Source organism: Salmo salar, chromosome ssa27, assembly GCF_905237065.1.
Source record: "Salmo salar chromosome ssa27, Ssal_v3.1, whole genome shotgun sequence".
Classification (NCBI taxonomy): Eukaryota; Metazoa; Chordata; class Actinopteri; order Salmoniformes; family Salmonidae; genus Salmo; species Salmo salar.
The window spans coordinates 38,755,089-38,776,995 of record NC_059468.1 but is presented as its reverse complement, the minus strand read 5'-3'; the positions used below and the strand labels follow the sequence as shown (position 1 = coordinate 38,776,995).

At 44.6% G+C, this 21,907-nt stretch overlaps 1 protein-coding gene and 1 pseudogene across 2 annotated transcripts; one reads left to right on the top strand and one right to left on the bottom strand.

The window, feature by feature from the left end:
- Positions 1 to 1,668: 1,668 nt before the first annotated feature.
- Positions 1,669 to 16,711, bottom strand: LOC106589064 (macoilin-1-like; annotated as a pseudogene). Its single transcript, XR_006762331.1, has 11 exons — positions 16,469 to 16,711; positions 13,314 to 13,455; positions 13,071 to 13,197; positions 12,607 to 12,730; positions 8,985 to 9,163; positions 8,218 to 8,813; positions 7,646 to 7,804; positions 7,183 to 7,356; positions 5,944 to 6,064; positions 5,279 to 5,453; positions 1,669 to 4,661 (listed from the first exon to the last, which is right to left on the bottom strand). The product of XR_006762331.1 is annotated as a macoilin-1-like (transcript).
- On the top strand, positions 16,569 to 21,657 carry srfbp1 (serum response factor binding protein 1). The gene is made up of 3 exons (XM_014178744.2): positions 16,569 to 16,830; positions 18,010 to 18,462; positions 20,176 to 21,657. Exons 2-3 carry the CDS (start codon positions 18,010 to 18,012, stop codon positions 21,559 to 21,561), a joined length of 1,839 nt encoding a protein of 612 aa, XP_014034219.2. The 5' UTR covers positions 16,569 to 16,830; the 3' UTR covers positions 21,562 to 21,657.
- Positions 21,658 to 21,907: the final 250 nt, after the last annotated feature.

Sequence of the window (21,907 nt, the reverse complement as noted above, 5' to 3'; positions counted from 1 at the left end):
CCTAGTTTCCACCACAACTATACTTCTCTTGTTTCCCCGTCTTCTTCGCCACTGTAACCCACTCATTATCACTATCTGTGGTATTATCCTCACCTGACTCACTATCTGTGGTATTATCCTCAACTCACTATCTGTGGTATTATCCTCACCTGGCTCACTATCTGTGGTATTATCCCCACTATCTGTGGTATTATCCTTACCTGACTCACTATCTGTGGTATTATCCTCACCTGATTCACTATCTGTGGTATTATCCTCACTCTCTGTGGTATTATCCTCACCTGACTCACTCTCTGTGGTATTATCCTCACCTGACTCACTATCTGTGGTATTATCCTCACCTGGCTCACTATCTGTGGTATTATCCTCACCTGGCTCACCATCTGTGGTATTATCCAAACTATCTGTGGTATTATCCAAACTATCTGTGGTATTATCCTCACCTGACTCAATACCTGTGGTATTATCCTCACCTGGCTCACTCTCTGTGGTATTATCCTCACCTGGCTCACTCTCTGTGGTATTATCCTCACCTGGCTCACTATCTGTGGTATTATCCTCACCTGGCTCACTCTCTGTGGTATTATCCTCACCTGGCTCACTCTCTGTGGTATTATCCTCACCTGGCTCACTATCTGTGGTATTATCCCCACCTGGCTCACTATCTGTGGTATTATCCTCACCTGGCTCACTATCTGTGGTATTATACTCACCTGACTCACTCTCTGTGGTATTATCCTCACCTGGCTCACTATCTGTGGTATTATCCAAACTATCGGTGATATTATCCTCACCTGGCTCACTCTCTGTGGTATTATCCTCACCTGGCTCACTATCTGTGGTATTATCCTCACCTGACTCACTATCTGTGGTATTATCCAAACTATCGGTGATATTATCCTCACCTGGCTCACTCTCTGTGGTGTTATCCTCACCTGGCTCACTATCTGTGGTATTATTCAAACTATCTGTGGTATTATCCTCACCTGGCTCACTATCTGTGGTATTTTCCTCACCTGACTCACTCTCTGTGGTATTATCCTTACCTGACTCACTCTCTGTGGTATTATCTTCACTCTCTGTGGTATTATCCCCACCTGGCTCACTATCTGTGGTATTATCCAAACTATCTGTGGTATTATCCTCATCTGGCTCACTATCTGTGGTATTATCCTCACCTGGCTATCTGTGGTATTCTCCTCACCTGACTCACTACCTGTGGTATTATCCTCACCTGACTCACTATCTGTGGTATTATCCTCACCTGGCTCACTATCTGTGGTATTATCCTCACCTGACTCACTATCTGTGGTATTCTCCTCACCTGACTCACTCTCTGTGGTATTATCCTCACCTGACTCACTCTCTGTGGTATTATCCTCACCTGGCTCACTCTCTGTGGTATTATCCTCACGAACTATCTGTGGTATTATCCTCACCTGGCTCACTATCTGTGGTATTATCCTCACCTGGCTCACTATCTGTGGTATTATCCTCACCTGGCTCACTGGTTTAAACAAAACCTCAGTTTCCCGCCGTCTCAAATCAAGTCTCATTCTTTCAACGATCTAAAAACTGCTCCGGTAGATTAGTAGTCTAAACAGTGGGTACATGTAAACATAATTATGGATATGAATATCTGCGAGAGAAAGAAATACAAAACACAGATTGTTCTCAAACAGCTTGCATCATTATCATCATCGCCTGCAAGATAGTTTTTTTTTAATTCCAGGTGATGTCCCCAAAGTGAGAGGAGTTTGGATGCAGCCGATATCATCATCATCATCATCATCACATGTTGAGAGAAAACAACATGGTGGAACAACGAAAACAGAGAAACGAAACACTTATTTTCTTTCCCACTAAAAACATGTAGAACATATTTAAAAAACAGGTCACAAGTCCGTTATTATGATCCACACCAATACTTTCCAGGTAGGAAACATGAGAAAACATGGCTACGGGATGGAGTTCCCTCTAGGACCCAGGGTCAGCTTCCTCTCCCCTAATCCGAATTTTAACAATAGTGGGGGGAAAAAATTGTCAAATTGACCCAAGATCAGCGTCTATGGGGCAACTTCACCCTACAGCAGAAAACACGGCAAACTGATCACAGTTAAATCAATGTGTATTCCAGTTGGTTCAATGTAATTTCATTGAAATGATGCGGAAACAACGTTAATTCAACCTGGTGTGTGTGCCCAGTGGGCAGGGTGTAACTTCCCAAATACAAAACGACACACGATCATCCCTGTCGGAAAGAGATTAGCTTGGTCCCAGATCTGTTAATGCTCTTTGCCAACTGAATGTAGTTGTCAAAACGTTTTTTTTTTTTTTTGCCAATTCCATAAGGAGTTGGCATGAGCAGAAACAGATCTGCAATCATTCTAGAAAGAGATTGAGAGAAATCCAAAACATAATACTTAAGAGGAAGAAGAAAAAAAAAATGGCTGCAACAAACAAATAAATACAATAATAGTGCAGTGAGTCAAATATAACCAATTACTCTACTTGCTTTCAATGAATGTCAAAAAACAACATAAAAACTACATGAACACAACAAATGTGTAGCCATGTTCTGATGCTTTGATCCAAACCTAAAGCAAGCTTGAGATACATCAATCTAAACGAATGGAGAGGGAGCTGTATTAAGAAAACACCAAAACGTGGCACTTTGAACTGAAATACTAGAACATTTAAAAATCGCTATGTAATAATGTACATGGTTGTAAACAGGGTTCGGGGGTCAATTCCATTTCAATTCAGAGAGTTAACCAAATTCCAATTCCACATTTTCCCCCTTATTAAAAAGAAGGTAAATTGGAATGTCAGTGTACTTCCTGAATTGACTGAAATTGAAATGTAATTGACCCCAACCCTGGTTGTAAACAGATAGATGTCCACTCTGGGCTACCGTAGTATTGGACATAAAGGCCTGGTGTTTGTTCTACTGACCACTTGGCCTGGCCAGGTAAAACTTTATGCCCCAGACATAGTTAATAGCTGTTTGGTGGACAGGGTCGTTCCTACTCCCTATACAAAATGGGATGAACCAAATCCATTGTTTACTTGGGGTCAGAGTTGTATCAGAGAACGGGGCCTAATAGAAAAGGGAGACTGGGGCCTGCATGGGAGATGGTGAGAGATAGGGGGGGGGGGGGTGTCTCAATCCACTACACTGGCTTCCTTCCTTCATGATAGGTGAGAGGCCCGGACAAGCTTTCACCATATGTTGCTTCCACTTGCCAGAAAGCTCACGTTATTGAGAGACAGCCTGGAGGGATTGACAAAGTAACCCATTATACTAACTACTTTAAAAAAAGGAATTGCAAGGCACAGTGAAATTGACAACAGGTAAAATACCAGTTACCTAGACATCACTAAATCCAGTAGGTTTTTAGTTATACGGCCTAACAACAGATTGTAATTTGGTCCAAAAGGAGAGACAGGTTTAAGCACGTTAAACAGCAAACAGATGATTAACCTCTAGACAGTACCAGGTCATATTTATTGACAATCCTATTTTGAGAGATTTATGTATTTCTTGACCGGAGTGTTTGAGTTAACGTCACAAATCAGGAGTGTTTGAGTTAATTGATAATCCCGGATGCTGTTTGGAGTCAGTTCCACTTTTCAAAATGGAGTAATGTACAAATTGACAATCTGTACATTTAGTTATGATGATATTACCATTGTCATCATAACTAAACTGAAATGTGTCGCTTTAAAAAACAAAAAACAAAATCACAATTTAGGGCGATAATACCAAAAACATGAACAAAGTACTTTACATTCATAATCAAACTCACAGAAGGTACCATTTTAGCAATTCAAATGTTTCAGTTATCTCATTTAAAACCCAAGAGAAGTTTGGCAATACACAAAGTCAAAAACCTGAACTAGAACGGAGGGAGAAGAGAGAACGAGCGAGCGTGAATCACTGACTGACTGAGCAATACAATGAGTCTTTCTAAACATTCATATCAACTAACCAGCCAGTCCTCATCTGCCTCCATCTCCCCTCAGAGAACTCCCACTGGGCCCGGGTCAATATAGGGAATAGGGTGTTATTTTGGACAAAGTCCTCGTTAATATGATGTCCCTTTATGTCTCTCTTACCAGTTAAATCAGAATGGCTCAATCCCTAAAAAACGTCAACATCTTCCCTATTGTCGTTTTACACAACAACCTCTCCATCTGTTCCATAAACAGAAAGAAAAACAAAGCGTCGCCATGGGAACAAACCCATGACCGACTGGGTCTGGGTGTGAGTGTCCCATTTCGAGAGGCTTGTACTAGACACCTCCGAGAACATTTCCTATCGCTTCCCAAAACACAACTAAAAAAAAAAACATGATCGAAAGTGTTTCTCTTTGTATGTATGAAAATGTGTGTATGGGACTATGTATGCTGCCTTGTGAGTAAGTGTGTTAGTGTGTATTAATGTGTGTGCTACTGTCACTTTTTGAGTGGCTGGTAGACAGATGCATTGGGATCAAGAGAGGAGGGACTATTGTCCATGAACTTGGAGGAGTAGTGTGGGGTAACAGGGCTGAGGCTGCTGCTGTCGTTGCTGTAGGAGATACTGGGCATCACCGCCATCACTTCAGCTATCTTCTGCTTCAACTCTGCTATCTCCTGGTCTCTCTGGTGGATCTGACCTGGGAGGGGAGGGGGAGGAGGAGGGTTAGATGACCAGATGGCTTCTCACTTTGTTGCTATTCTCTTCATGTTGCTGACATCTCTGGGTCAAGCAGCATGTGTATAATGGTCGATGAAACTGCAAGGTAATGCTCGGTTACCTTGAGGAGCATCCTGTTAATGTAATGGTAGATGAAACTGCGCGAGGTAATGCTCGGTTACCTTGAGGAGCATCCTGTTTATGTAATGGTAGATGAAACTGCGGGAGGTAATGCTCGGTTACCTTGAGGAGCATCCTGTTTGTGTAATGGTCGATGAAACCCCGCGAGGTAATGCTCGGTTACCTTGAGGAGCATCCTGTTTATGTAATGGTTGATGAAACCGCGCGAGGTAATGCTCGGTTACCTTGAGGAGCATCCTGTTTATGTAATGGTTGATGAAACCCGCGAGGTAATGCTCGGTTACCTTGAGGAGCATCCTGTTTATGTAATGGTCGATGAAACCGCGCGAGGTAATGTTAGTGAACCTTCTGCAATCCAGCGTTCAGAGTTTGATCCTAGAGTCTATGAACACAATGGCTCAGCTAGAAGCCGGTCGCTGTAGTACTGCCGTAGTGGGTAAGGTAAGGGAAGTGTACCTTGTGCGATCTCCAGCTGTCTCTTGGCGTCCCCCAGGGCAGAGAAGAGGTCTAGTTTGATCCTGGTCTCAGCAGACAGGCTGTTCTCCAGGTGCTGGGTTTTATCCTGCATGGCCGACAGCGCCGACATTAACACCTCCATGTCCTTCTCATTCTCCTTGTACTTACGCAGCTCCTAGAGAGAGAAAGGAGAGGGAGAGAGAGAGGAGAGAGAGAAGAAGTGGGGGGGAGAAGAGAGAGAGAAGAGGAGGAGGGAGAGAGAAAGAGAGAAGAGGAGGAGGGAGGAGAGAGAGAGAAGAGGGGAGAGGGAGGAGAGAGAGAGTAGACATCAACACCTCATCATGAACATCTGAAACCACAAACTAACTCCTCATAAGGGATCCAGTGTGGCTCAGTAGGTAGTGCATGCTACTTACAACAGGGTTATGGGTTCCATTCTCACAGGGGGCCCAGTACGAAAAAATACGAATATGTAAGTCGCTCTGGCTCAGAGTAAAATAACTCAAATTGAAAAAAATCTTAAATTTAGAGAAGGAATATAATGTTTTCAGCCATGTTCCAGTAAAGGAATCAGCAGCACCTTGCTTAGGTTCTCCTGATACATCCTTTATGAGACAGTGAGTTCACAGAAAGGATAAATATCTAAGATTGAAGGATGGACTCACCTGGCATTTCCCCTCCAGCTCTCTAATGTGTTCTTCTTTGAGTTTCATGTCGATGCTGAGTTTCTTACACTCCGTCTCCAACTCTCTGATCCGACCACGCAGGGAGTCAGTACACTCACCCCTGACAGAGATCCACAGAGTCAGGGTTTTCCACATTTAACGCTAACATTTTAATGGACATTCATATTAACAGAAACATGCAACGATGTGCTCTTTCAACATGTTAGAATAACTGTCCATATTTCCTTTTCCTCAGCCAACAACACGACTAACGAAACAGCAAAATCACCAGCCTATGTCAATCTACTATAGTAGAAACGTTTTAGCCAACCTATTCTATTGGTCAGCTTGTCAAGAAAGAAATAAGCCTATTCCAAACTGACTCTGGGACAGTTGTGGGACGATAGATCCCAAATTCATACAACCAGTAGGCCAAGGCTACATAAAAAAAAACATTAAAAAGCAATGTGTCTAATGCAACAGATAAGAACGTTTAGCTTAAAATGGTGATAAACTATTATTTCTTCACATTATAAGCACAGCAACGCCCACAAGGCAGTAGGCTATTTGCGAATGTTCGTTCCATAGCGCAATTAGCGGGAAAACACTGTCGTCAAAAGGGCACTGAACATGCGAGCGGTTTCACGTGACAGAGATGAAAATATGAGTTAGAAAGATGTCGAGAGGAGATATAATAGGCTACTTTGAAGCAAAGCAAGACATGCCCCATAATGTTTTAAAACGTTCAGGTTTCAAACAATTTCGTATATGTTTTCAACATGCATACTGCCTCCAGCTCATTGCAAAGTGATGTGAGACGCGCCGATAAAGCCTGCCTTAAGGTGCCGTTTTGGGATGCTGCAGCAGCTGTTGCCTGTCTTGACAGATTTTCTACTCAAATGTTCTGTATCTGTGTATGTTGTAGGCGTATTATAAATAAGATACATAAAAATGATATACTGTACACATGCACCAATTTAATTCCACTTAATTATGTAAATGAACCTATAGACCGATAAGCATGACCAGTCAAATGTATTTCCATCAATGAAGAGGCTAAAAAACATTATTTCACACTGGGATTGTTTCTTCATCTTCTGGTCAATTGGCCGGCACCAATTTTATTTATCGGCTTTTCAACAACAACAACAAAAATGTATTGGACAAAAGCCGGCTATTACCGGCTAACGGAAACCCCGGTGTGTGTGTGTGTGTGTGTGTGTGTGTGTGTGTGTTTACCTGGAGGCTGCAGCTAGTGCTACAGCCCTGGCTGCGGTGGCTTCCTCCACCTTCTTCCTCTTCCTCTCGTCAGCCAGCTGTTTCTCCGCCAGCGCCCGGGCCTCCTGCTCTGCCTTCAGCCTCTTCTCTAGCTGGGGGACGATCTGCTTGTCCTTTTGCTTGGCCTGGTCAGCACTGTGGAGCACACACACACACACACACACACACACACACACACACGGTTAGAGATGTACACACAAAAACAGCCAAAAAGTTTGTTCCCCGAGTTTCTAAGTCAGAATGAATCTGCATGTTGGAGGGGAATCTAGAACCACAATTTCTGATCTACAGATCACCATGCATCCAAAATAAAACACCTCTTTATGTGATCAAGATGAGTGATGTTATACTCAACACCGTGCCAATAATCTGAGAACCTTGGCTTTGTCCCAGGCCTCGAGTGAGTGTGTGTGTGCGTTCTTACTTGTTCTGCAGCATCTCGTTGTCTTGTCGCAGCTGGCCCAGCTCTGAGCGCAGACTCCTGTCCTGGCTGGTCAGGGAGGAGAGGTGAGAACGTAAATCTGACTCCAGCTGACGGCTCGCCTGCAGGTCTGCCTTCAGCCGTTTCACATCCTGCTCCAACCTAGAGAGAGAGAGAGAGGAGGGACAGAGAGACAGAGACAGATAGAAAGGACAAGGGCTATGTTTCAGGTAGACTACATCGCAGTTTCACATGGTGTTTAACATAACAGCTACGCACATCGTATGAAATCTGATGCACGGACATAGTTGATGACCACACACACACACACACACACACACACACACACACACACACACACACACACACACACACACACACACACACACACACACACACACACACACACACACACACACACACACACACACACACACACACACTGGTTGCTGTGAGAAGTCCGACTGCATCGTAGTCGGCCCGAAAGGCCACCAAGGTGAGTATGAAACCAGCCTGTCTATATGCATGTGGGTGTACGTTGGCTATGGGTCTTTGTGTGTGCGTGTGTCTCTTACCGCACGAGAGCGTCAGGCTTGCCCAGTTGATTATTGGGAATACAGTTCTCCAGGGGATCCTTCTGATTGGCTCCTCCTTTCCCCGCAGACTTTGTCTTTTTCTCGTTCTTATTGGACGAGCCAGACGACGGCACGGTCCCATTGGTGGCGCTGTGATTCCGAGGGGAGGAGTTGGTGGCCACACCACCTCCGCTGGCGTTTTTGTAGTTCTTCCCTCCTCCCCCTCCTCCCCCCTGTTCCCCCCACCTCCTCTTTGGGAGTGTGTGTGTTGCCCGTGTGTGTGATCTCTCCTCCTCCGAGGTCGTTGTTCAGTCTCTTCCCACCCATGCTCTCCATATACTCTGTCTCCTGTAATGTGGAGTCCAGTGTGTGGAGGATACTGTTGTTGTTGTTGATTCCTATTGTGTGTTGTTGTTGTTGTTGTTGTTGTTTGCCCTCCCGTTCCTTGCTGTTCCCGTCTCTCCCTTTCTCCCGGTACTCCAGTTCCGGTAACGGAACAGAAGCGTTAACGGGGGTCTTCTTGCCGGGAGTTGACCCATTTTGGGACACCGGCGGGGTAGGGTCCACATCTGATGACACACCTTTAGCCATGACCGCTAGAGAGGAGGAAGAAAGGTTAGAAAGAGGTCAGGTAAGATTACAACAGTGTGTGTTTGTCTATCACCTTCCAATTGTTGGCGGAGCATCTGTTGCTCTGGGTAAAGTGAGGTGTGTGTGTGTGGGTGTGTGTGTGTGTGTGTGTGTGTGTACTGCATGCTCTCTCTCACCCTCCTCTGCCTCTCTCTCCTGTCTCTGTAGCATCTGTTGCTCTGGGGGCAGAGCTTGCTGTAGGAGCTGCATGTAGAACTCATTCTCCTTCTGCACCTCTTTCTGTTTCCTCAGTCTCATCTTGTAGCTGACGTAGCTCTTAAAGCCAAAGCCCAAAGTCACCACCGGGTAGCCAATACTGACAGAGGGAGAGGGACGAGGGCAGAGAGGTGGAGGGACGGAGGGCAGAGAGGTGGAGGGACGGAGGGCAGAGAGGTGGAGGGACGGAGGGCAGAGAGGTGGAGGGACGGAGGGCAGAGAGGTGGAGGGACGGAGGGCAGAGAGGTGGAGGGACGGAGGGCAGAGAGGTGGAGGGACGGAGGGCAGAGAGGTGGAGGGACGGAGGGCAGAGAGGTGGAGGGACGGAGGGCAGAGAGGTGGAGGGACGGAGGGCAGAGAGGTGGAGGGACGGAGGGCAGAGAGGGGAAGGAGAAAAGAGTCAGCACAAATAAACTTTTATTATGGTTGTCATAGCAAAATGAAGAAAAAAAAATAATGAAAGATTTCTACTTTGTGTGCAGCGTAGAAGAATCGTTTCCCTTTTGTTGATAAACCTCCATTGCCTAAGCAATTACAATGTGGTGTAGCAACACACATGTCCCGCCCACCTGAGGATCTGTCTTTTTCCACCATATATTTCCTGTGTTTGAGGGGTGCAAAATCCACTTATCACTTAAATCTCGCTGGATTGATTACTTTCATTTTACTCCTGCGACTCTTTCATACTCTTGCTTGTGCCTGATATTTTTTCCCCATTTAATATTACGACCGCGGAAATGTGGACTCTGGAGTGATGAATCACGCTTCACCAGCTAGCAGTCTGACGGACGAATCTGGGCCAACTGTAAAGTTTGGTGGAGGAGGAATAATGGTCTTGGGCTGTTTTTCATGGTTCGAGCCCCTTAGTTCCAGTGAAGGGAAATCTTAACACTAATGCTCTTATGGCTGAATAGAAGCAAGTCCCCGCAGCAATGTTCCAGCATCTAGTGGAAAGCCTTCCCAGAAGAGTGGAGGCTGTTTTAGCAGACTCCATGGGGGACCAACTATATATTTATGCCCATGATTTTGGAAAGAGATGTTCAACGAGCAGGTGTCCACATACTTTTGGTCATATCGTGTATCTTTTGTGACGTCCCCACAATGTAACCACCAAACTGTTCCCACGACCTAGCAAAACATTCTGGGAACGTTTAAATAACAGACTAAATGTGTTCTGGGAACGTTCGGAGCGAGGCGCTATGACTTTAGCCTATTGTCGCTTTGACTTATGATTGGACGACCACAAACTACACGCTCCTGAAAAGCTAGAGCATCAGCATAAATTATATCATTTCTCAATCTCTCGACTGCAGCGTTCGGATCTGTACGGGCCCTTCCGGACAAGTCCGTTAAAATTACACATACACATGAAGACATCTAGTATAAACAATGCAGGTAGGGTAGACAGAGCAAGTGTTAAGTGGTTGAAGCCCCACCCCTTTTTGTTCATCTATTCATATACAGTGGGGAGAACAAGTATTTGATAACCTGCAAAATCGGCAGTGTTTCCTACTAACAAAGCATGTAGAGGTCTGTCATTTTTAATCACAGTTACACTTCAACTGTGAGAGATGGAATCTAAAACAAAAATCCAGAAAAATCACATTGTATGATTTTTAAGTAATTAATAAATAATTTTATTGCATGACATAAGTATTTGATACATCAGAAAAGCAGAACTTAATATTGGGTAGAGAAACCTTTGTTTGCAATTACAGAGATCACACGTTTCCTGTAGTTCTTGACCAGGTTTGCACACACTGCAACGGGGATTTTGGCCCACTCCTCCATACAGACCTTCTCCAGATCATTCAGGTTTCGGGGCTGTCGCTGGGCAAAACGGACTTTCAGCTCCCTCCAAAGATTTTCTATTGGGTTCAGGTCTGGAGACTGGCTAGGCCACTCCAGGACCTTGAGATGCTTCTTACGGAGCCACTCCTTAGTTGCCCTGGCTGTGTGTTTCGGGTCGTTGTCATGCTGGAAGACCCAGCCACGACCCATCTTCAATGCTCTTACTGAGGGAAGGAGGTTGTTGGCCAAGATCTCGCAATACATGGCCCCATCCATCCTCCCCTCAATACGGTCCAATCGTCCTGTCCCCTTTGCAGAAAAGCATCCCCAAATAATGATGTTTCCACCTCCATGCTTTACGGTTGGGATGGTGTTCTTGGGGTTGTACTCATCCTTCTTCTTCCTCCAAACACGGCGAGTGGAGTTTAGACCAAAAAGATATATTTATGTCTCATCAGACCACATGACCTTCTCCCATTCCTCCTCTGGATCATCCAGATGGTCATTGGCAAACTTCAGACGGGCCTGGACATGTGTTGGCTTGAGCAGGGGGACCTTGCGTGTGCTGCAGGATTTTAATCCATGATGGCGTAGTGTGTTACTAATGGTTTTCTTTGATACTGTGGTCCCAGCTCTCTTCAGGTCATTGACCAGGTCCTGCCGTGTAGTTCTGGGCTGATCCCTCACCTTCCTCATGATCATTGATGCCACACGAGGTGAGATCTTGCATGGAGCCCCAGACCGAGGGTGATTGACCGTCATCTTGAACTTCTTCCATTTTCTAATAATTGCGCCAACAGATGTTGCCTTCTCACCAAGCTGCTTGCCTATTGTCCTGTAGCCCATCCCAGCCTTGTGCAGGTCTACAATTTTATCCCTGATGTCCTTACACAGCTCTCTGGTCTTGGCCATTGTGGAGATGTTGGAGTCTGTTTGATTGAGTGTGTGGACAGGTGTCTTTTATACAGGTAACGAGTTCAAACAGGTGCAGTTAATACAGGTAATGAGTGGAGAACAGGAGGGCTTCTTAAAGAAAAACTAACAGGTCTGTGAGAGCCGGAATTCTTACTGGTTGGTAGGTGATCAAATACTTATGTCATGCAATAAAATGCAAATTAATTACTTTAAAATCATACAATGTGATTTTCTGGATTTTTGTTTTAGATTCCGCCTCTCACAGTTGAAGTGCACCTATGATAAAAATTACAGACCTCTACATGCTTTGTTAGTAGGAAAACCTGCAAAATCGGCAGTGTATCAAATACTTGTTCTCCCCACTGTATGCAAGTGCAGCCGGTGTATTTATGCAAATGAGGTACATATAATTTTCTTTATTTTAACTAAATGTATTGAAAGAAAAAATACCCAATACAATAAGAAAGTGTATATGAGTATATTCTAAGAAAAATAATTGACATTTAACAAATGTAATACCTGAATTTCAAAAATAAAATAATTATATATATATATATATTAAATAAAATAATAATTAATAATAAAATAAATCACTGAATAGGTAGAGTTTTATGTGCTATAATTAAGTCATTATCTGATGGATTGAATATTTTATTTATTTTTTTTAAATAAGGTTTTGAGTATCTATATCCATTGTCTAATTGTTGCATTAATCCCCAATTTTTTTTTTAAAACCTTTTGAGAATGTAGATGACCTTTTCTACAATGTGCTTGGTACTGTGATAAGCTAGGTAGTAGGCCAGGTAGGGTTAGAAAAAAAACAGGTGACAAGGTTACCAGTGAGCAGCGAAGGGACGACACAGGTCCACATGGAAGTTCTTCAGGTCCTTGAAGCGGATGGCAGCTTCCATGTACACAAACAGTATCCATAGCGATACGGTGGGTAGACATACTCCTCTCTCTGAGAAAGGGAGAAGGGCCCAGATGGGAGACAGTGTGAGAGTTAGAGCCTGTTTACACAGACAGGCCAATTCTGATCTTTTGCCCAATTACTGGCATGATCTGATTTGTCAAAAGACCAATTAGTGGAAAAAGATCAAAACTGAGGCTGCCTGTGTAAACAGACAAAGAAATAGACATTTATTTTGTACATGCATATCTGAATACATAAAATGTACATACACATTTGATAACTGTGTATACATAAACATATTAAAATCACATGACACCCAGGATTAAGCCAATGCATTGTGGGAAAGACTAATGTAAATATGGGACAGAGAGCGCTGATGTTAACTGACCTGTGTGCCACACGTACTGGACCCAGACGTAGGTGCTGGCAGCGAAGAACAGCCATTGGACAGGGATAAAGAGGAGGCAGATGATGTCAGACGTAAACGCCACACACACAAAGAACACTGAGAACGCCTGAGAGAGAGAGCGAGAGAGAAATGTAGTCAGTATGCAATAATATACAATTGTGCAGCCATCTTTCATGTCAAAATCTCACGAGTAAGCTCTCTCACACACACACACACACTTACCAGCCCCTGGTATCTGAAGGAGTCGTAGACACTGCGTATGAATAGCCAGAAGGGCCACAGGTACTCAAACCTGAACTCCAACACAAAGTCTGCCAGCAGCACCAGCACCCAAACCACCAGAAACTTCAGATACAGGAAGGTACTGAGAGAGAGAGAGAGAGAGAGAGAGAGAGAGAGAGAGAGAGAGAGAGAGAGAGAGAGAGAGAGAGAGAGAGAGAGAGAGAGAGAGAGAGAGAGAGAGAGAGAGAGAGAGAGAGAGAGAGAGAGAGAGAGAGAGAGACAGAGAGAGAGAGAGAGAGAGAGAGAGAGAGAGAGAGAGAGAGAGAGAGAGAGAGAGAGAGAGAGAGAGAGAGAGAGAGAGAGAGAGAGAGAGAGAGAGAGAGAGAGAGAGAGAGAGAGAGAGAGAGAGAGAGAGAGAGAGAGAGAGAGAGAGAGAGAGAGAGAGAGAGAGAGAGAGAGAGCGAGACATTGTGAGATTTCTTGAAGCACTACCAACAGGAGAGCGAGGAAGCCAAAACAGTTAAAACAAAGAGGTTGGATGAAAACTAGCTCTGGTCCAAGGTGTTAATGTGTGTTCCTCTACTAACTAATATGCGAACACGTGTCACTACCACCCTGGACCAGAGCTAGACAAAAATTGCCTGTGATATATATACTGCTCAAAAAAATAAAGGGAACACTTAAACAACACAATGTAACTCCAAGTCAATCACACTTCTGTGAAATCAAACTGTCCACTTAGGAAGCAACACTGATTGACAATAAATTTCACATGCTGTTGTGCAAATGGAATAGACAACAGGTGGAAATTATAGGCAATTAGCAAGACACCCCCAATAAAGGAGTGGTTCTGCAGGTGGAGACCACAGACCACTTCTCAGTTCCTATGCTTCCTGGCTGATGTTTTGGTCACTTTTGAATGCTGACGGTGCTTTCACTCTAGTGGTAACATGAGACGGAGTCTATAACCCACACAAGTGGCTCAGGTAGTGCAGCTCATCCAGGATGGCACATCAATGCAAGCTGTGGCAAGAAGGTTTGCTGTGTCTGTCAGCGTAGTGTCCAGAGCATGGAGGCGCTACCAGGAGACAGGCCAGTACATCAGGAGACGTGGAGGAGGCCGTAGGAGGGCAACAACCCAGCAGCAGGACCGCTACCTCCACCTTTGTGCAAGGAGGAGCAGGAGGAGCACTGCCAATGCCCTGCAAAATGACCTCCAGCAGGCCACAAATGTGCATGTGTCTGCTCAAACGGTCAGAAACAGACTCCATGAGGGTGGTATGAGGGCCCGACGTCCACAGGTTGGGGTTGTGCTTACAGCCCAACACCGTGCAGGACGTTTGGCATTTGCCAGAGAACACCAAGATTGGTAAATTCGCCACTGGCGCCCTGTGCTCTTCTTTGATGAAAGCAGGTTCACACTGAGCACGTGACAGAGTCTGGAGACGCCGTGGAGAACATTCTGCTGCCTGCAACATCCTCCAGCATGACCGGTTTGGCGGTGGGTCAGTCATGGTGTGGGGTGGCATTTCTTTGGGGGGCCGCACAGCCCTCCATGTGCTCGCCAGAGGTAGCCTGACTGCCATTGGGTACCGAGATGAGATCCTCAGACCCCTTGTGAGACCATATGCTGGTGCGGTTGGCCCTGGATTCCTCCTAATGCAAGACAATGCTAGACCTCATGTGGCTGGAGTGTGTCAGCAGTTCCTGCAAGAGGAAGGCATTGATGCTATGGACTGGCCCGTCCGTTCCCCAGACCTGAATCCAATTGAGCACATCTGGGACATCATGTCTCGCTCCATCCACCAACACCACGTTGCACCACAGACTGTCCAGGAGTTGGCGGATGCTTTAGTCCAGGTCTGGGAGGAGATCCCTCAGGAGACCATCCGCCACCTCATCAGGAGCATGCCCAGGCGTTGTAGGGAGGTCATACAGGCACGTGGAGGCCACACACACTACTGAGCCTCATTTTGACTTGTTTTAAGGACATTACATCAAAGTTGGATCAGCCTGTAGTGTGGTTTTCCACTTTAATTTTGAGTGTGACTCCAAATGCAGACCTCCATGGGTTGATAAATTGGATTTCCATTGATTATTTTTGTGTGATTTTGTTGTCAGCACATTCAACTATGTAAAGAAAAAAGTATTTAATAAGATTATTTCTTTCATTCAGATCTAGGATGTGTTGTTTAGGTGTTCCCTTTATTTTTTTGAGCAGTGTATGATCAGTAGCACAGTCATTCTGTGTTTATAGATGGAACATCTTTATCCTGATTTCAGTCACAATTAGAGGTCATCTGCAACCACAAGACCACACGTTTTCCAATGTTTTAAAGAGAGGCATTTGCCACAGAATTTGATCTGTAATGAATCCGGACTTATTCCCCACTAGTTGATATACATTCATGGTTGGGCAATTGTTCTGCTTTCAGTCACTTCATACTTAGCTCTGGTCCAAAGCTTTACTCTTTGTTCATACCGTACATTCAAGGCCAGAAATTCATAACCTAACACAGTGCCTGACAGTGGAATAGGACTATCAGAAGACTGAAGAGTATAACCTGTGTTCATGTCAGGGCATATTGGCTTTCAACAGCTGCTTTTCTCATGCGGTGTTATTAATGGAGGCTTGCTGCTGACAATACACTGAAATGTCAAAAGTATAAGAAGAACCGTCAAGTTTTGGATCGCTAGAAATACAGGGCTACCAGTGAATGAGCGTACAATATCATTTTCTCATGTTTGGCTTAGATGGCCAGCTAGTTCTAAGTAGACACTAGTTAACCGTGAAATCATATAATGAGTATGCATTTCAGCACATTTTTCAATGCCTTTTGACTGTCGTCAATGTGAACGCAGTCAGTGCTGTTTACATTTTTGGAACAAATCCCTTGAACTGTCAGAATAGCTACCGAGCTAACTAGCAGCTGCTACTATTACTACTATTTAAGTAACGCTACGTTAGCTAACTTAGGCCTTTAAGTTCAGAAACAAATCTATTAGACATTGGAACACGACAGACTAATAGTAAACGCGAAATCGTGGGTCATCTGACACTATACACGACAGCTGAGTGTCTTGTCTGCGATATCTCAGCCGCCATTACTGTACGATCATGCCCCCTAACCAGAGCCCCCTTTCTTCGTTCGTACCTGCTATATATACCCTCGGTGATTCGGTTCCGTTTTAACGGCCGTCGGAGCTTGCTGCAATCCGCATTGCGCCGCTTCATCCTCCCTCCTGTGGATTTGGCTCTGATATCAATCCGGTAATTATTACGAAAATGTCACGCGAACGATCTGATATGGACATTTCTTCAAATATCCACCATTGCTGTTATTTTCTGGACGTGAAACAAAGCAAGAAAATAAAAACACTCTATCGTGGGCCCTCCCCCTTTTCATCAAACGTCACGACGCACGCGTGACTACGTCAATGTCACGTCCACGTAGTAAAAAAGAAAAATGGCTGCCTCTTGTATGGACTGAATCTTTCTCGAATTTATACTTTGACGGTATGAGTGATTTTGATTACATTTACATTTGCGCTGTGATAACTGTAGTGTATTATATAAAAATATAAAGCTGTCATTTCTGATATATATATATATATATTGTTAAAGTCCTAAGAAATGCTCTAGCATGCTGCTTCTTTGGCCATGCTTGAAAATATGCTAACTTTCGTTAGCTAACTAGCCCTGTTAGCGGTTGATGGGAAATTAGCCACCGTAATAACTGTAATGTACCGTTAAGCTAGCTGGTATTATACCATTGCATTTACCTTTACTCATACTGTATGCGAATGGTTACATACAAGCTAATGTTGTGGCTCTACCTTAGCAGAGGAACGCTCAACTCCGTTCTCTTTTATATCGAGGCGGAGTTGAGTTTGACAACTGGTTGCAGGATTTTCTAGCAACAACACTTGAATCACCATCAGTTTATTCTTGTAAAGGTGTCAATTCTGAAAGCGTTTACCTGAAATTCATACTTGTAATAAAAACGTGTCGAATACAACCATCTCATTTGTGTTGCGCAACTCAGCACGAATTTGCATGTGCCAATTGAATCCCATCTGACGTAGTAAGTAGGTATGAAGTACCAGCAAGACAAAATAGGAAAAAAATAGGATGGTTGTATTCAATAAAAGTTTTTTTTCTAAAAGTATGAATTTCAGCGCCCGCGGAAGGACAGCAGTTGTACAGGACAAACACAGGTTTAGGGCTCCTGAGTGGCGCAGTGGTCTAAGGCACTGCATCTCAGTGTAAGAGGCACCACTACAGTTCCAGGTTCGATTCCAGGCTGTATCACACCCGGGCCGTGATTGGGAGTCCCGTAGGGCGGCGCACAATTGGCCCAGCGTGGCCGGGGTAGGCCGTCATTGTAAATAAGAATGTGTTCTTAACCTTCTTGCCTAGTTAAATAAGAAATGTAAGAAGAAAAAAAAAAACGTAACTGTTATCAGAATCAACTGATGGTGACACAGTGTTGTTGTTTGAGAATCCCAAGGCGAGTTGTCAAACCTCAACTCCCCCTCAATATAAGACAATGGAGTTGAGCGTTCCTCAGATCTAGCTATGCCATTCGCAGGTATCACCCAAAGACTGAGAGAGATGAGAAAAAAAAAAACGATGTATTTAGCTATCCCTTTCTCGACACACTCACTCTTCTGCCCATAACTTTATCATCCACAGATGTCATCAACCGACGCACAGCAAGTGACAATGCCAGACGTTCTGAAGACAGAGGCGATCCCCGAGGATCCAAATAAACAGAAAATGTCAGAACTCCCAAAAAATGACAATAAGCCTGTGCTTCTGATAAAAGACAAGAAAACAGGGCTTCCGACAAAAGACAATATTCCAGCGGTTCAAAAGAAGAAAAAGAATAAGAAACCAGAGATTCCGAGAAGGAATAAGAAAACAGATGATCCCAGTAAGCCGGTTCCATTAAACCTGAACAACGAGGTGGTGAGGATGAGGAAGGAGGTGAAAAGGGTCAGGGCGCTGGTCATCAGGAAGTTGACTAGACAGATAGCAGGTCTGAAGAAAAGGAAGGGGAAGGAGGAAGATCTGGAGAGGAACCGGAGGAGGATAGGCAGACTGCTGGAAGAAATCCATGAGATGAAGACATTCAAACCTGATCCGGTGGGTGCTTCTTCCCCAAATACATCTTACCTACATCATTATTATTATTACTTCCTTATTTGGAATACTGCGTAGTATAATTTACAAGCCATTGTATATATGCTGATACACATTGCTGGTGAGTGAGTTCCTTTCATACAATGTCATGTAAAACGTATTTTTTTGACTTGGAGTAAAGTCTACGTCCTGATAACTATTCATTTATCAGAAAAGTACAAACTCTTTAGTGCAGTGTACTTCACCAATTACATATCAGATATAAAGCACCAATCAAAAGTTTTAGGACACCTATGGTACTCATTCAAGGATTTTTCTTTATTTTTTAAAACTATTTTCTACATTGTAGAATAATAGTGAAGACATCAAAACTATGAAATTACACATATGGAATCATGTAGTAACCAAAAAAGTGTAAAACAAAATATATTTTAGATTCTTCAAAGTAGCCACCCTTTGCCTTGATGACACCTTTGCACACTCTTGGCATTCTCTCAACCAGCTTCACCTGGAATGCTTTTCCAACCGTCTTGAAGGAGTTCCCACATATGCTGAGCACTTGTTGGCTGATTTTCCTTCACTCTACAGTCCAACTCATCCAAAACCATCTCAATTGGGTTGAGGTCAGGTGATTGTGGAGGCCAGGTCATCTGATGCAGCACTCCATCACTCTCCTTCTTGGTCAAATAGCCCTTACACAGCCTGGAGGTGTATTATGATGCCACCCCACACCATGACTGACCCACCGCCAAACCGGTCATGCTGGAGGATGTTCTCCACGGCGTCTCCAGACTCTGTCACGTCTGTCACATGTGCTCAATGTGAACCTGCTTTCATCTGTGAAGAGCACAGGGCGCCAGTGGCGAATTTGCCAATCTTGGTGTTCTCTGGCAAATGCCAAACGTCCTGCAAGGTGTGGGGCTGTAAGCACAACCCCCACCTGTGGACGTCGGGCCCTCATACCACCCTCATGGAGTCTGTTTCTGACCGTTTGAGCAGACACATGCACATTTGTGGCCTGCTGGAGGTCATTTTGCAGGGCATTGGCATTGCTCCTCCTGCTCCTCCTTGCACAAAGGCGGAGGTAGCGGTCCTGCTGCTGGGTTGTTGCCCTCCTACGGCCTCCTCCACGTCTCTTGATGTACTGGCCTGTCTCCTGGTAGCGCCTCCATGCTCTGGACACTACGCTGACAGACACAGCAAACCTTCTTGCCACTGCTCGCATTGATGTGCCTTCCTGGATGAGCTGCACTACCTGAGCCACTTGTGTGGGTTGTAGACTCTGTCTCATGCAACCACTAGAGTGAAAGCACCGCCAGCATTCAAAAGTGACCAAAACATAAGCCAGGAAGCATAGGAACTGAGAAGTGGTCTGTGGTCACCACCTGCAGAACCACTCCTTTATTGGGGGGGTCTTGCTAATTGCCTATAATTTCCACCTGTTTTCTATTCCATTTGCACAACAGCATGTGAAATTTATTGTCAATCAGTGTTGCTTCCTAAGTGGACAGTTTGATTTCACAGAAGTGTGATTGACTTGGAGTTACATTGTGTTGTTTAAGTGTTCCCTTTATTTTTTTGAGCAGTGTATATATTTTTTACTTGCTTGGAAGTGGAATACTGCAGTGAATATTCAGGTTTCAGTCCCAAACCATTGCAAATTAACTTAAACATTCCCAAAACCAGATCATAATAATTGTTGTTTATTATTTCTAGGTGACCAAGGCTGCCCTCCAGAAGAACCTGAGTTTTGAGTTTGCCTGTAAGAACCCAAAGGCCACCATTTCTGACCGAGCTATAGCCCGTATCGCCACTCACCCCCAGTTCAGCAAGAAGATAGACACCATCAAAGCTGCCATTAAAGCCTTCAAGGATGAGAGGATGACAGTAGAGAAAGAAGACAAGACGGGAACGGTTAAAAAACAGCCTATAAAGGTGGTAGAGGTGATCGAGCAGCCGAAGGACAGTGATTGGGGGGTGGAAGTTGAAGAGGAGGAAGAGGAGAAGGGAAATGAAGAGATGGATGAGGAGGAAGATGGAACACCCGCGGAGAGCCAGAGTCTAACGGTTGACGAACCAGCTGTTATAGAAAAGCAACCTGTTGATAAGACTGTCAGGGTTATAGAAGAAGACATTTCCACGATAGAGAATAAAGAATCGGCCCTAGAGAATACAGTAGCTGACCCTCAGCCCAAGGAGATGTCAGAGGCTGATAAGACTCTGATGGACTCATCCACTCCATTCACAATAGAGGCCCCACAAGTAGTACCTACAAAGAACATAGTAACCATGAAAAACACACCACAGAAGCAAGTCGTCCAGAAACTCACAAAGGACACTCCAGCCACTCAGAAGACTCAAGACCCCAAACCCCAGAAAGTCACTAAACCTCAAAATAAGGATGTTAAAAACAAGCAGGATGATGAAGAGGATTCTGATGATGATGATGATGAGGAAGAGGAGAGCGACTTGGAGTCTTCGGACGACGAGGGGAAGGAGTATTTTGACGACAGCACGGAGGAGCGTTTCCGTAAGCAGTCCTCCCAGTCGGATGAGAGCGACAACGACGATTTCTTCCTGGGGAAAGTCAGCAAGTTCAAAAAGAAGAGTGATACGGCTACAGCGCCACCAGGTAGAGGGGAGGGGAAGAGCAGCGAACTGGGGAAAAACCCACTGCTGGAGCCACTGGAGAGCTTAAACCAACACCAGACTGAACTGGATGAGCTAGAGGCCAGACTGAACTCCAAGGGGAAGTCTGTCTTCTGCTCCAGTCTGTCTGGTTCCAGAGGGAGTAGAGGCGGAGGCAGGGGTAGAGGCGGAGGCAGGGGTAGAGGCGGAGGCAGGGGTATGGGCCGAGGAGGGGGTAGGGGAGGGGACTTCAAGAACTGGGGAAGAGGGGGAGATGATGGCCCATCTCGGGGTCCTGGAAGGGGAAGGGGAGACTTTGGGAGGCAACAGGAAGGCAGAGGGTTCTCCTCCACCCCTTCATCTCAGCCACCACAACAGGCCCTGCACCCGTCATGGGAGGCCAGTAAGAAGAGGAAGGAGCAGCAGACCGTAGTAGTGGCCTTCCAGGGAAAGAAGATCAAATTTGATGATTGAGCTAAGGCTGGGCGATATGGCCAAAATGTATCACAATATTTTTGATGGTATTTGACAGTATTTTATGTTTTAAAATAATAAAAGTTATCCATTTTGCTTTATGAGTTGTGCATGACCCTAGGGTGGAAACACATACTTTCTAAAATTATTTCAATGAGGCTTTCTCCATTCTGATTGGTTTATCATGTTCAATCATATTTTAAACAAAAGTTGATCTGACAAAATCTAGGCCTTATTCTTAAATATTCCAATTGCGATTTTGACTTGTGATTTAGATAAACATACTTGGGTGAACAGTTGGAACCATGAAAATAGAATGATTATTCTTATTATATTGTTAGAATGT

Excerpts from the sequence above, each read along its gene's own strand:
- srfbp1 (XM_014178744.2), top strand. The coding sequence starts at position 18,010 with ATGTCATCAACCGACGCACAGCAAGTGACAATGCCAGACGTTCTGAAG. Across the intron at positions 18,463-20,175 it reads AGACATTCAAACCTGATCCG|GTGACCAAGGCTGCCCTCCA; the intron begins GTGGGTGCTTCT and ends TATTATTTCTAG.